This window comes from Aspergillus luchuensis, chromosome 4, assembly GCF_016861625.1.
Source record: "Aspergillus luchuensis IFO 4308 DNA, chromosome 4, nearly complete sequence".
In the NCBI taxonomy this organism is placed as follows: domain Eukaryota; kingdom Fungi; phylum Ascomycota; class Eurotiomycetes; order Eurotiales; family Aspergillaceae; genus Aspergillus; species Aspergillus luchuensis.
Window position 1 is genome coordinate 3,278,474 of NC_054852.1, and position 14,370 is coordinate 3,292,843.

At 50.7% G+C, this 14,370-nt stretch overlaps 4 protein-coding genes across 4 annotated transcripts; 1 reads left to right on the forward strand and 3 right to left on the reverse strand.

Annotated features, from left to right (window-relative positions):
- Positions 1-327: 327 nt before the first annotated feature.
- AKAW2_41157A (EF-hand superfamily Ca2+-modulated protein) lies at positions 328-1,041 on the reverse strand (the record flags this gene model as incomplete). The annotated part of the gene is made up of 3 exons (XM_041689565.1): positions 328-694; positions 761-963; positions 1,039-1,041. 3 exons carry the CDS (start codon positions 1,039-1,041, stop codon positions 328-330), a joined length of 573 nt encoding a protein of 190 aa, XP_041543237.1.
- A 456-nt stretch (positions 1,042-1,497) lies between these two features.
- On the forward strand, positions 1,498-3,422 carry AKAW2_41158S (bifunctional C97 family peptidase/thioredoxin family protein; the record flags this gene model as incomplete). The annotated part of the gene is made up of 4 exons (XM_041689566.1): positions 1,498-1,533; positions 1,596-1,610; positions 1,663-1,884; positions 1,935-3,422. The coding sequence occupies 4 exons, from the start codon at positions 1,498-1,500 to the stop codon at positions 3,420-3,422; spliced, it is 1,761 nt and encodes a 586-aa protein (XP_041543238.1).
- Positions 3,423-4,541: 1,119 nt separating this feature from the next.
- On the reverse strand, positions 4,542-4,859 carry AKAW2_41159A (uncharacterized protein; the record flags this gene model as incomplete). The annotated part of the gene is made up of 1 exon (XM_041689567.1): positions 4,542-4,859. The coding sequence occupies one exon, from the start codon at positions 4,857-4,859 to the stop codon at positions 4,542-4,544; it is 318 nt and encodes a 105-aa protein (XP_041543239.1).
- A 929-nt stretch (positions 4,860-5,788) lies between these two features.
- On the reverse strand, positions 5,789-6,418 carry AKAW2_41160A (uncharacterized protein; the record flags this gene model as incomplete). Its single annotated transcript, XM_041689569.1, has 1 exon — positions 5,789-6,418. The coding sequence occupies one exon, from the start codon at positions 6,416-6,418 to the stop codon at positions 5,789-5,791; it is 630 nt and encodes a 209-aa protein (XP_041543240.1).
- Between the last annotated feature and the right edge of the window lie 7,952 nt (positions 6,419-14,370).

Below are 14,370 nucleotides of genomic sequence, written 5' to 3' on the forward strand. Positions count from 1 at the left end.
ACGACTCTTTAGAAAGCGTTTATCCACATGTTCTTGACTGTTTGCTCTACGTTTTGCTCTGGAATAATCGACGAGACGACGTTGAACACGGCTTTGTATAACACTGTATGTACTTGATATCTGATTATCGCTTTATAGCTAAAGTACACTATTTTTGGCACTCCATAACCGATCCTGTATAATCCCAAGAAGCATGCCGTATGTCCCAACACCCTGTCCCAGATAGTAAATAACACCCCAGTAACCAGCATAATCACATACCGAACGCCCGCTGAAGTATCAACCCAACCCATCCCATATCCCCAACTAAGCAAGCCAAAAAGACAATCAAAACACCCCAGCCCTAGTCATAACATCATGGAACTGCTCCAACGTAACCCCAGCATGCACCCCAGCCCCACCATTCGCCTCCAATATCATATCCTTCAACAATTCATCCCCAAGATCATCCTCCTTCAACTCGCGCGCAATCCTCTTCAAATGGTTAAACGTAATCAAACCCCCCGACCCCCTCGTAAACAACCGATACGCGGCATCCACCTCCGCCGCCATCGCATCATCAGACCTAGATCGTAGCTTCGCCGCCGCGACAGCCAGAAACGGCTCGTACAGCACGTACCCGGTATCCGTGGGGTCGACGGCCGAGATGATGGAGTGGAGTTCTTCGCTGTCGGTGGGGTCGAGACCGAGGGCTCTATTGTTGCATTGAGTTAGAGATCCTTTCGTCGCAATGTGGATGTCTAGGGAAGGGGAACCGTACACTAAAGCTTTGCGCACATCACCGCGTGGGATCACGCCTTCCTTTTGATCGGCGAATTCCTCGACGGTCTCGGAGAAGAGGTGGAATACTTCTTTGATCTCGTTTTCCTCCGACGCGGTAATGTCGTTTTCTTTGGCGAGTTTGGATTGGCGTGCGCGTTTGGGCGCGGGGCCGCTGCTTGGGGCGCTGCGCTTTTTGGGAGGCTGGGAGTGGTGGTGGTGCTTAGCGCTTTGATTGAGAGAGAGTATGTACATGCGATAACCACAATGGTGACTTACCATGGTACCGATTGGTTATGTATGCTCTTTGGTAGTGTGTAGGCAGTTGTTAAGCTGTCGCAAACTGCGATGATGTCAAGGGAAAGGGTGGTTGGAGATAAGGCGCGGGGGCGGATGAGCCATGGACATTTGGTAGGCTGGTAAGGATCGGGATCTGCCGATTTACATCGCACTGCCGTTGGGAGTCCGGATGGGGATGTCGATGACTCCGAGGAAGATGAGGTGAGAAGAAGATGGGTTGCTTCCATTGTCTTCGATTGCAGTTAATCTCGTGATGGCCGGCGGGCTGCTGACGTAACCCCGCGATGCCTGGAGGTTCTTCTTGTTACTTCTTCAGCTGCGTTTGCGCCGGCGAGGATTACATTTCCCAGGAATTTCGGAGTTGCGATTTAGTCTTCCTGGTGCTTTCTCATACCTCGCAGCGTTGATTTGAAGACCTCTGTGTCAGCAGCCGTCGTCATGGATGTCGAGCTGTATGTCTATGACCTATCCAAGGTGATTTCCATAGCTTCACGTGTACATGTTTAGTCAAAGAGTCATGGGCTAATGCGGAACAGGGTCTTGCGCGAATGGTAAGACACGCATTGAATGTGGCAGACTCGCCTCGTGTCTAACTTCGTTTAGTATTCGCTGGCCCTGACGGGAACGCAAATCGATGCCATTTACCACACGTCGCTGGTGCTGAACGGCGTCGAGTATTACTTTGGCCAGGGCATCCAAACGGCCGTCCCCGGCAGTACTCATCATGGACAGCCCATGGAGAAGTTGCATCTTGGCAAGACCGAGCTCCCCATGGATGTGATCGAAGAATACATCCAGTCGCTTGCGGAAATCTACACCCCTGAGGTAAGAGCTCGTATCCCCAGCCCGGTCATCTCTCTAACCCGGCCGTCCAGTCCTACGATCTCTTCCTGCACAACTGCAACAACTTCACGCAGGATCTGGCCATGTTTGCTCTCGGCAAAGGCATCCCTGAGCATATTCAAAATCTGCCGCAGACCTTCCTGAGCACCCCTTTTGGGCAAATGATGAAGCCCCAGATCGAAATGGCCCTGCGCGGTGTAACCCAAGGCACTGGCGCTGGTACTGGCGCAGTCGGCACTCAAACGTCCTCCACCAGCGCACCAACCGCCCCTGCGCAACCTGCCCCCGTTACTCAAGGTTCTGTGCGCATCGCAAGCAACCTCGCCCAGCTCGAGCACCACCTAGCTGCCGCCGCCGATTCATGCGCCGTCATCTTCTTCACCTCGGCCACCTGTCCGCCCTGCAAAATGGTCTACCCGACGTACGACGAACTCGCCGAGGAAGCAGGCGCCAAAGCCACCCTCATCAAAGTCGACATCAGTACTGCCATGGACGTCAGCATGAAATACAGCGTCCGAGCAACTCCAACCTTCATGACCTTCCTGAAGGGCCAGAAGCTCGATGAATGGTCCGGCGCCAACCCAGCCCAACTACGAGGCAACGTCCGTCTCCTTCTGGAAATGGCCCATCCTCCCCATCGTCACCAGCAACTCCGTCTCCCTAGCCTCCAACGCCCCATCTCCAACTATGTCACCTACAAGAAAGTACCCCCGCTTGACAAGCTCGTCCAGAAACTCAGCCCTCACCACGAAGACCCCCGCCTCCTCTCCATGATCACCTACCTGAAACACCGCACCTCCTCTTCCACCCCAGCAGCAGACACCCCCTTACCCCAAGACCTCCCAACCTTCGCCACCTATCTACAAACCACCTACGGCTCTCTAGCCCTAGACCACCTATTCGCTCTTGTCGACCTCACCCGCCTACTCTTCCTCGACCCCCGCGTATCCAGCTACTTCGCCGAAGAGCCTGACCACAAGACCCTCCTCACCCTCTTATCCCCATCTGCTGGCCTCTCCAAATGCCCCTACAACCTCCGCATCGTCATGCTCCAACTCTGCTGCACCCTCTTCTCCACCCCTCTCTACCGCGACCAACTCACTACCTCCTCCTCTTCTCTCCTCCCAACCCTCCTCCACCTCACCACCTCCTCCCTCCTCGACTCCCACACTAACCTCCGCGTCGTCGCCGCCTCCCTCGCCTACAACCTCGCCGCGCTTAACCACAACGCCCGCTTCGCCGGCCACACCGACCCCCTGACCGAGGAAAACCAGGTCGAGCTGACCGCGTCGCTCGTGGAAGCCATCACCCAGGAAGAAGAGAGCCAGGAGGCCCTGCATGGGCTTCTCTTCGCTCTGGGACTGCTCGTCTACGAAGCTAGTTCGGACAGCGCGGTCGTGGATCTCTGCAATGCCATGGGGATTGCAGAGACGGTAGTTGCGAAGAAGAATGTTCCGAGTGTAGCGAAGGAGCCGTTGATCAAGGAGGTGGGAGAGGAGTTGTTGGCGAAGGGGTTATAGAATACCTACCACGTAACTAATACTCAGGTTTGTGATTATTTCTATACATGGGCTTTAGATGGGTTAGTTGGATTATCACTTAATAGATGATGTACTGTAACACTTACACTACTTAAACCAATTTATTCCTTCATCTTCATCCCTACCTAGCACTGTAAGTTTACATACCTTACCTTCACCTTCATCCTGTAATGTATCCCACCCTACCGGTATCCTAATCCATACATCCTCCAACCAACACAAGTATATCCCTCACCTCATCTCATCATCCTACTTACCCTCCCAATCCATAGTACCATTCCAAATCTCTAAGCCCCTCAACACCCAGCAAACTGAAACAAAACCCCTCAATCAATAATTGCCTGACATCAGCACCACCACCAACATAAAACCGAGGGGTAAAGGCATAAAATTCAATAGTTTCCTTCCATCTACAGTGTCTCGTGATGACTGACACTCTTCATTCAGCCACAGATCACCAATCGACCATAGTCTTCAAAAGTACCTTACATAAAAACAAAGCATCCAACACTACCACTACTACTGTCTGGCACTAGTACCATGAATGGATAAGTAGGTACCAATTGTGTGGTTAGGTAGTTAGATGATGGGTGGCTGGCTGGCTGATGGCAGTATAAAAAAAAAGGAATTATATTGCTACTGCTACTGCTGCATGTGCTGCCTAGCCTTTGCTTTTTCTCTGCTCTGCTCTAAGTACAGCGATGGGGGGGGGGGGATATGTAGTACTCGGCTGTTACAGGAGTCGCTAGTTACTAGTATTTATCTACGTACTAGGATGTCGATGTCGAACTAATGGGATTTGCGTCGGATATAGCCGTGCAGGTTACTTGTGTCATGTCATCTGTTCAGGTGGGATCGTGGGTCGGATAGTTTGGTAATCATTACAGCTAGGATGGTATAAGATGGGATCTATTATAGTAGGAAAGAAATTATTGTGTTATCAGACCACTTCATTTTCGGTGGTTATTGTTCATTGATTCGTTCATTCACATGATGTGAATGTAGTTAAATATTACCATACTAGATAGGAAATAGGAAGACAATCAAGTAGTGAAACAAAGGCCATCGCTGCATGAATTAATGGGGTATGTCGCTGAGCTATGCAATATGCAATCCATCTAAAGTAACGCGGGAGCTGTTCTGGGTAACACGCTCGGGGTATGAGAATGAAGGGGAAAACGAAACAAGGAAGCGCCAGGAAACAACATGATGACATACAAGACGGGGTATCTGAACATCCGACGCTGAAAACAAAAAAGAAAAGTGACAAAAGAAAGGGGCAATAATTAGATCGGAAATCGCGAGTAAAGAAGAAAAAGCAAAACCACTGACGAAACCCAGCTGAGGGGGAATCTGGGTCTGGTATCCCGAAATGTTGCTAAATCCATGACCACCAACACCGACGCGACAACGCATGAAACGGAACAATAATTAAGAGAGTAAAGGAACCCGGTGGACAAGAGGGGAAAGAAAAGAAACCGGAGAGACAAAGAACCACAAGCAAGGAAAGACACAGTGCGCAACGTGAAGCGAGTATCCAAGCGCGTGCCATGACCCTTTGGGCCAGCATGATCGGAGTGAGTCACCATCCGTAGGGAAGGGAATGCGATCAGAGCGTGCCCTGACAATGGCGGTGAGGTTGTGAAGAATGATAGGCAGCAGAGGGCCCTGTCCAGCGTGCAGCAGCAGCCAGAGAGGGGAATGTTCCCCAATTTCCATCAAATGCGCCGGCTGCGACAGGGAAATTAGGTAATCAGGCAGCCAAGCTCGGGCACCAAATCAGAGGCCGCGAAGACGCAACTCCGGCCTGCCAATTCCGCCCGGCTACGGCGCCTACCAACTATCTCTCCTCGCTTCGTCTCCCACTCCTTCGTCGCACGTGCACCCTCTGTCGTCATATTCCCCCGGTCCCATGCCCGATCATGCTAACTCATGGCCCTGTTCTTGAAAGTCCGAGCCTTGTGATGTCTCGACCTCACAAGCATCAGTGCCAGAAGTGTGTCATTGTGGCGGGGACCTTGACTGATTGCTTTTTGCGGCAACCACTCAGATCGGGGGCTTCCCAAATAGGGGAATAAGAAGGATAAGATAGTTGAAAGAAGAAAAAAGTAAAAAAAGAAAGCAACCAGATAGACGTGATGGTCGCATTTCTGGACAGCTGAGCTGGAGACAGATCGGCGTCGATCATTCGACAACCCTAATCTCCGGCTAAATCGGACCAAAATGTTGGCGTGGGGTGACGAAGTCGTGGGGTATCATGACATGCGCAAGTAGATGGTTTGGCGTATTGGTGTTACAACGAAGGGGAAAAAGTAAAGAGAAGATGACACCCTTTTCGGTGTCTCTTAAGCGCGGCAGACGGTGGCTTTCGAAGCTGATGCGGTCCGCCGCTTCCTCTCGGGGATGGCCTTGCGCTTCTTGCGCTTTGCGTTCTCGCGCTCTGCCGCTGCCATCTGTGCCACCCGCATGACCTGCTGTGCTCTAGCATGGGCCTGCACCTGAGCAAGGAAACGCGCGCGCTGCGCTTCTTCTTCTGCTGCGGCGCGAATCATCTGAATCTGCTGCTCGGTGGTCAGGTCAACGTCTCCCATGGTCGGGTCCTGCGCGGCGGATTCTTCGTCGATCGCGCTCTCGCAGGGGGATCCAGAGCCGATGGGGAGGAGATCTTCGTCGGAGAGGTAGGCGCTGGCACTGGAGCCCTCTGAGTCTGCACTCAGCAGAGAAGGGCGGTTGGGCCAAGATGGGAACGCGCACGAGTTGTTCATCTCATAGCCGCTCGAAAAGGAGCACTTGCGAGGAGTGATGTCGAGCAAGGAATCAGTGGGAGAAGGTGGTGGGGGAGGCGGCATCGAAGTAGGTGAGCAAGAGCTGCCGAAGCTGAAACTGAAGGAGACATTCTGGGTGCTAGTGGTGGCTTCGCTCAGAGAGGAGCGAACACTAGACTGGTTCTGACTCCAGGGAAGAAAGGGATACATGGTGAGAAGAGGTGTTATCAGTAGTAGTAAGTGGTGGTAGTAGGTGTAGTAGGTGATAGTAATGGGAGTGAATCTTGGTGTTGTCCAGAGCGATGCAGGAAGTTTAAGTAGTATGACTACTAGTACTAGCTCTGTGACAGTAGTTTGATGAGTGGAGGTGAAGAAGATCGACACGGTCTGGGGAGGTCAAGACCCAAGAGTTGAGAGGGGAGGAGTGGGAAGTCAGATAAATAAATAAGCTTGGAGAGGAGTATCTGGGGATTGACGCTGATCAAGGAACACTCCACCGGTGGATCAAATGGCGGAGAGAGGAAAATGAGGTGAATGTATAAATGGAAGAAGGGCCAGATCGATCGAGGGAGGCGTCTGGACTCCCTTGCATCTCCCAACAGATAAGGCGTCGTGGAGAACGAAGAAGGAGGTGTGGAGTGGGGGGTTGGCAGCAAATCCGATTTTTTTCCCTCTTCGGATTTATTTAATTCGATTTATTCAATTTTCTGAAAATCAGAAAATCAAAAAATCGAAAATCGAATTTCTTTTTTTGTCGAAAGTAAGAAATTCCCTTGTTTGGGTTGAGCGCGTCGCCCCACTGGGGAATTACCAGTCACCAGCCCGACAAAGCGGCCAGAAATCACTTGGAATTTTCCGCAATGCTGGCCTGAAAGCAAAGCATCCACTGGTAATCCTGCGTGTCAAGCGCGGCGATCAGGCGGAAGGGGCGTTCCGGTCGCTGTACGATGGATGAAGCAGCAATCAAAGTGGTTGGACACGAGAGAGTAAGTACTACTACCACTGGAGTAATAGTAGTAGTAGTATTGCTAGGTAGGTAAACAAGTTGGATGTATAGGTGTGGAAAATGTGTGGAGGTATGTTGATGATGTCGGTGATGTCGCGGCGGTATGTCAATCACAGTAGAAAGTACCAAGTGGCTTAGTACTAGTATTGTTTACTGTGATCAGTAGTCGGTAGTAGATAGTAGTGGTGGTGAATGGTACTATTGTCAAAAGTGATAGATGTTCGAGTTGATCAGTCCAGTGCGATGTAGCAACGAACTCCTGAAACCCATCATCGGACCAGGGACTAAAGGTACATATTTATCTATTATTATGATTTATTCCCATCGGGTGGATTCGACCCTAATCTGACAGCCAGACCCCCGGTCCAGAGCGTGGATCTATCGGCTTTCTTTTGTTCTTCCATTTTAATTTAATTTCTGGGCGGATTTGCTCGCTCCTCCGGTCCGCGGCCCGGGGAGCTTCGGATGGGGGAGCGAGGAAAGGGAAGAAGGGGAAAAAGGGTAAAGGAACTGGCGTGGGGATGGATCAAGTGTCAAAGAATGAGTCAACTTAATCCACTGCTCCCTCCGATTTCTCCCACAACTCCGGACTTCCCATCAGTGGCACCTCCGTAACAGATTCTTTGGTTCGTCCGACCCCAGATTTATTGGCATTTTGCCAAGTGCAGAATAATACCAGGTTAGAGAATATACAACTGGGTGCACTTTACGGAGTAGTAGTTACTACATTGTAGATACTTGCATTAACAATATCATAATCTTAGGAGTCTTAGTAGTAGTATTACTGTAACTAGTAGTCGAAAGGCTGACATGAGATACGGGTCCGGTAAATATTCCCCCATACCCGACCGAAGTGACTGACAGTGGGGGCTCATCATTCATCCATCCTTCCATTTGGTGTTGTTTTTCGGCGGCTGACGATATTAATTTAAATGAGAAACATCGCCTCAATGTGAATTACTCCGTCTGCCCCCATTATTGATTATTATTTTTCGGGCGGATGTTTCATACTTCCAACCTGGCAGGCAGGCTGTACACCGTAAGATAATCAACTGAATGATTATTCACAACCCCGCCCTGCTGTCTCCGCTGCTACGTAAACACCACCAGGAGTAAGTCCAGTACGGAGTACAGTAGCCGACACGAAAATCAAGAAAAAAAAAAAATGCTTTGATCCGCGATATCCTCAGCACAATGCGACAGGCGGTGTTGGGTTCTCGTGCATCTCGCAACGGGTTCTTGCGGTCTGTGTAGTTTACCAGGTTATCAGCCATCTGTCGGTCAGTCCAACGAAGCATTCAGACCAATCCCCCCTTCCCCTCCCTGCAGCCAATGTACAGCATCATCATCAGCATCACCACCCCCCTAATTCCGCGACCGAATCAGCACGCTCTGACCTCACCGCTTCAGTCTGTTGTTTGGCATCTTCGCAGCAACTAACACCACAGCATGCTTCCGATGGATGTCGACATACATCCGCCCGTCTGTATGAGTATGCAAGTATGTATATACATCTGGCGATAACGGTAGTCGGCATGTACTATGTGGGTAAAAAGGAAAAGTAAAATAGTAAGTAAGTGACTAGTTAGCACCGGCACTGCTTGGGGTCCAAGTGACTCAGATGGTTTCAAATGCGTTTAGGCTTTTTGCATCTCGCGTTGGTTTTACAACACATCCCATCCCTCCCCTCCCCTCCCCTACAATACCCTTCTAACATGGGTTCTTTCTTGGGGGTAGTAGCGGTGGTGGTCTGGCGGTCAGGCAGGCAAACACCCGGGCGGGCGCCTCAGAAATTGGCTGAGACGGACATGGACTTGGGATTGTTGGCAGTGCTGGATTCTCGAGGCAAACAAGACGAGGATTGATTGGCTTTCCTTTTTTTTGCGACATCTGATTATTGTTATCAGCTCGTGACGCGATACCAGAGTACATAATAAAAGAAGGCAAAAATAAGCAAGCAAAAGGAAAAGGAAATAAAGTAATTCGATAGAGGGTCATTCAGTACCACATAGCCGCCCCCAGGGAAGCCAAGTAAGTAAGTCGGGTACCTAATCCATGCGCGGTATCCGCGGTGGATCCCGGGTATTCCCTTATGCCCTGCTACCTTACTCCGGCTGTGTATGTCCACTTCTCCATCAGAACCCGATAGGAAAGTCGCTACACTCTACATCACACTTCTCAAGATGATAGACCCTAGTAAGTATCCCCTTAAACAATAGGCGGCACACAACTTCTTATTTCCTCTTATTTCAACAACCCAACCATGGAACCTATCTTGCACGGATCCGACCCCGGATCCGTTACTGTCAAGTTGTTTCGTGTCCGGGGGACAGTTGTGTTCCCTGGGACGACCCAGAATACATAGACGTGTGGTTCCCCGTTCAACAATCCACCCACCCCCGCGACCCACGCGTTTCTACCGAGATACTAACTAACTACTTACTTATCACCCTTCTTTACCCCGGACGTTGTGTACCACCGCCAAGCCCATTTATCCGCCCCGTAATCCTTACTCCTTCGGACCCGCGTAGGGACTTACAGTTCGTCTCGTAAATAGTTATCTACTGGCATCAATAGAATCAAAGTCAGCAGTGCCTGTCTGACTGCCCCCTATCTGATCTGACGGGCCGCACCACCCCCAGATTCCATCCACTGTCTGAGTTGTCACCGTCTGCCCTGTCCTGCCCTGCCTTGCTCTGCCCTGCCCCCCGTACAGCCAGTAAGTTGGGGGAGGCGAAGCAGTAACGGCCCCCCATGCCTCCCTTTTCCACCCTCTCATCGGCAGTTGTCCGTTTCAGCCCGCGAACTAGTCACGTCCAGTCACCAAAAGTGGCCAGACCAGGCAACTTTGTGAAAGAAATCAACAACAATAACGGGAATATACTCCTTTCGGATAACTACATTTTCAAATCCAACAGTCACCTAAACTACAGTAGGCGGAAAGAATGATTTTACTCTTTGTGTGAGTCTAGCCTAGCTGATGAAGATCACTAGTCACTAGTACTACTACTTCTCCGACCGTCGTGCTTTGTTAGAGTCGAGAGGCGAAATGCACGGTTAATCTAGGCGGGTAGTTTTTAGCCTTGCCGGGCGGGATAGTGCCTCGGCATCTGGGGGGCTCTGGATTTATCCACCCCTTCCTTAGTTACCAACTAGCATTTTCTTTCCTTTGTTCAGGTAGTAGTAGTAGTAGTCTAAGTCTGTCAAGGCACACGCAGGGCTGGATCGCTGGCTATCCTGTGATCAGCTGAGTGTTTTGTTGTTGTTGATGACTGACTAGTCGTACAGGGGAACAGCGTGTTTCAGAGTTGGGGCTGGATGGATGAATGGATAGCATTGTGTATGCAGTGCATCGATTACTGCAGTAGTACTTACCAGTGGTACTATTTTTAATGGACAACGAATGAATGAATGAATGAATGAATGACTCGATGCGATGCATACCTACGGAGTACACATGCTGGCATGCAGTATGTGTTTGAAAGAGAGAGATATATATATATCAAACAAGCGGAGTGTGCTTTATCAATTCTGGGTCGCGATCAATCAATCACTATGCAATGCATCCTACTAAATTCATACAGTGTACTTTGTACTACTTCGCTCGTTGTAGTGGACTTGAACGAATGATCTAATTCTAGACTTCTTTGCATATGTACCCCTGAAACTAGCAAGTAGTCGCGCCAAAGAACTTCACTAAATTATAATCCCAGCTAGTCACTTAACAACTTACCTACCTACCTATCTTCGTGTGAAGTACTACGTTGGCTGATGGTCTGTCTCAGTTCAGCTCCACAACTAACACTAACAAACATGATGCAGTGTGAAAAGCATCAAACCGGCACAACTACTGATCATCCCAGACAAAGTACGAGTGCGATGCTAAAGTATCATCACAAGCACACCAACACCATGCCCAGAACGCCTACTAATAATGAAGATGTGATTCAGTTCTTTCTTTCTTTCTGAAATAGCATACGCTTTGACCGACCAGGCACCAGCCATCACAAGCCATCACAAGTACACTAGTTATTTGACCGTCTTGAATGGCTTCATCTTGTGGTGGTTGCTACTGTTGCTGCTAGTACTACCGGTGCTGATTGGCGCTATCAGGTGGACAATGAAACGGCCCAGCGGGACTGATTGAACTGTGACAGGAAAGCCTGGCCTGTCAGTCCGTCAGTTGACGAGTAACATGGCCCCGACCGGGTGATTGGGAGCAACACACCCGATGCCGGCGCCCAGACCTCGGTTGCTAAAGAGGGTGGGTTCCCATTTCCTCGAACCTGACTGACGGGTAAATGAAATGGTACTTACTTAACCTTGCCGACGGCTCTAGACCGTCGGCCCTAATTTCCCCGGGGGCAAATGATCAGATAGAAGTAAATCAATGATAGTCCACGATCAGTCAGTCACTCAGTCAATAGTCTGCTCATGCACAACTGCTTTTCTTTCACTCGCGGGAGTGCGGAACCCGCCTCCGATGAATGATCGAACCGCCGTGCTGGATTGGATGGTCTCCACCGCCCCAGCGATCGTCCCTTTTGGGATGAAGTAAATAAATAAAAAGTATTATTTCCCCTTTTGGGATCAGAGGATCGTCTCTTCCCAATCCGGTAGCTTTCTGAGCTCCCCGCCAACCTAAAGTACTTCCGTATTTCCTCCCCCTCGCGGCCCTTTAAGACTCATCAACTGCACTATTTTGGAGAACACGACGCGGGTAGACCCGCGGAACCGCGGTACGAACTGCCGGACCAGGACTGGAGAGAGCATGGGGAGGAACTTTTGCCCCCTTTTTGCTTTTGGGGAAAGTATCGCAGGTTCTTCAGGGTGCACCGTGAGCCGGACATCTCCCCCCGGCCCCGGTGGCTGCAGTAGTTCGCCGCGGATGGAAGTCAAGCAGGAAAGTACTGGATACCTTCAGCTGGTCCTGAAGATACATCCACTCACTGTGAATGGATCATCATCATCTCGATGAAGGAGGATGATGACGACAATGACGACTATCTCTACATAGCTCTCTGTGCATGTGCATTCCACTCCAGCTGCACATTTCCTAGATTGTGTACAGCTTACTTACGTATGCACTTGCATACATAAGTACATTCCCGAATACTTCCTGGTCTCCTTGACCAGAAGTACTCCGGATCCCACTCTGGGGTACACCTGTACTTCTACTTATTGACTTACTTTGCCAGTTCTCCACCCAGGTACATCCGCGTATGCAAGCCTAACATTCCAGACTGTCCCCGACTTTGGGTACTGCAAAATGCAAAATGCATTTCCGATCGAGGCGATCCATCCAACTGATTGGTGCTGACCCCCTTGTCCATCGTCCATCCCATGATCCCGGATACCCTCCTGCATTTTCCACCCACCCACAGCTCGTCATGCAAGGCATGCTCCCAGCTTACGTGGTGATGCCTCGGTGCTACCCCTCCATGAGCGGTGTTTTGCACTGTTCCCTCCCTCCTACTACCACACCACCTTGCTAATCTGCGGTACTGCGTCTGCAGGGACTGTCAAAGCTCCCAAACAGCGGTGATTCACCGCTTCCCCCCGTTATTGGTTCTCATGATGCCATGCCATCGGTTTCGTTGGTCGGGCGAAACAATCAACCTTTGTGGTGTTTGTTATCGATCTAGCGCTTGGATTGGACTACCTTAGGCATCTGAAAATTGATGCATCCATTCATGGTGGTTTCGTCTTGATTGGGAATCGGGACTTTTGCATCGCCGACCGGGGGAAGGGGGTGCCCTCTCCATCCCTCAATTATGGATGAAACATTGGAAAGGCACTAGAAGCTAGGACTGAAGATCCAGGAGCGTGGTCTTGGACTCCTCACAACGCACACCCTGGCTGCCCCGCCCACGGCCTTGCGCGGAGTTTAAAGGTACCACTTGCTCCCCGGAGTATCTGGGGATGGAGAAAGCACATACCACACCGTCCGGGGAGGACCACATTTGCTGCACCCACATTCTGGGACGGGGAACGGATCCCGGAGCACGGATTGAGAAATAAGGTGTACTCCTCGCAGCGGATGTAGCAGACGGATGCCTGGCTGTGGTTCCGTCTGCACTGGGTTCCCGGTTTGGCAACTAGAGCTACCCAGCTTGGGGATCCACGACCCTGCGACGGGTCTTTCTGAGCAGTCCGGAAACAACTTCCCCGGTTGATCCTCGACCTGTGGCTCGCACGGGGGGAGACCGATCATATGTGTGGCGTCGCATTTGGAATGTGTGGTATATTTATCTGGCTACATACAGAGTGAGGCGAGGTATGTGGCGAGGGTGAGCGGGGACAGGTGGCTTGAGTTGACATACACAGTGATACTATGCTTGGAACTGATCTCCGGATAGGGCCGTCTCCAGAGGTCAAAGGGAGGTACTATCGACATGACGGCACGGAGTCCATGCGCTTTGTGAGTCAGTCTGTCACTATGCCTTGACTCGTTTCGTTCTATTCCCGCCACCTGCGACATAATCGGCAACTCCGCAGTTCAAGCAGGTTTATTGTTGGTGGGCGTCGTCATTTACTGCTGTTGACACCAGAGTTATCCTTTCTCTCATGTCCATCTGACCACGACTATCAAGCTTACGATAGCGTTCAATTATCGGCATGCGCTCCGTTGTTCCATGCAGCGACCGACCGCTTAATCTCTACAGGAGTCGTCCTACGCGGGGTGTCTGTAGACAAGGCCATTATACTCCGTCTGGTTACGAAAGTGAGGTTGGACGGTGCAACGTGCGGGCGGGCAGTGCTTGCGCTGACGTTTCATTCACGATCATCTACACGGACACGCGGAGACGCCGCGGATTGCAATCCCCAGATGGGGAAGGCCGTACGGGTCAGCAGGTAATCACTCGCGTGTTACACGGAGAGCATGAGTAGCATGAGTAGGAGTCGTATTATTGGAGCCTCATCGCAGAGCCGCGATGAAAGCATCACTCTTTTGCTCGATTCGTTTGCTGAGACCTCGTAACGCTTTCAGCCTTGTGGAAATGATGCCAGGGTTCCATCGGGTATGATAGCGGTCGGAGTTTATTGAGAGTGATGATGATGACGATGATGATGATGGACACGTTGACATGGATTCATCCACATTTACCCCATATTTCTGGCACGTCGCTTGACACCGATCATCTTGACTGCTGCT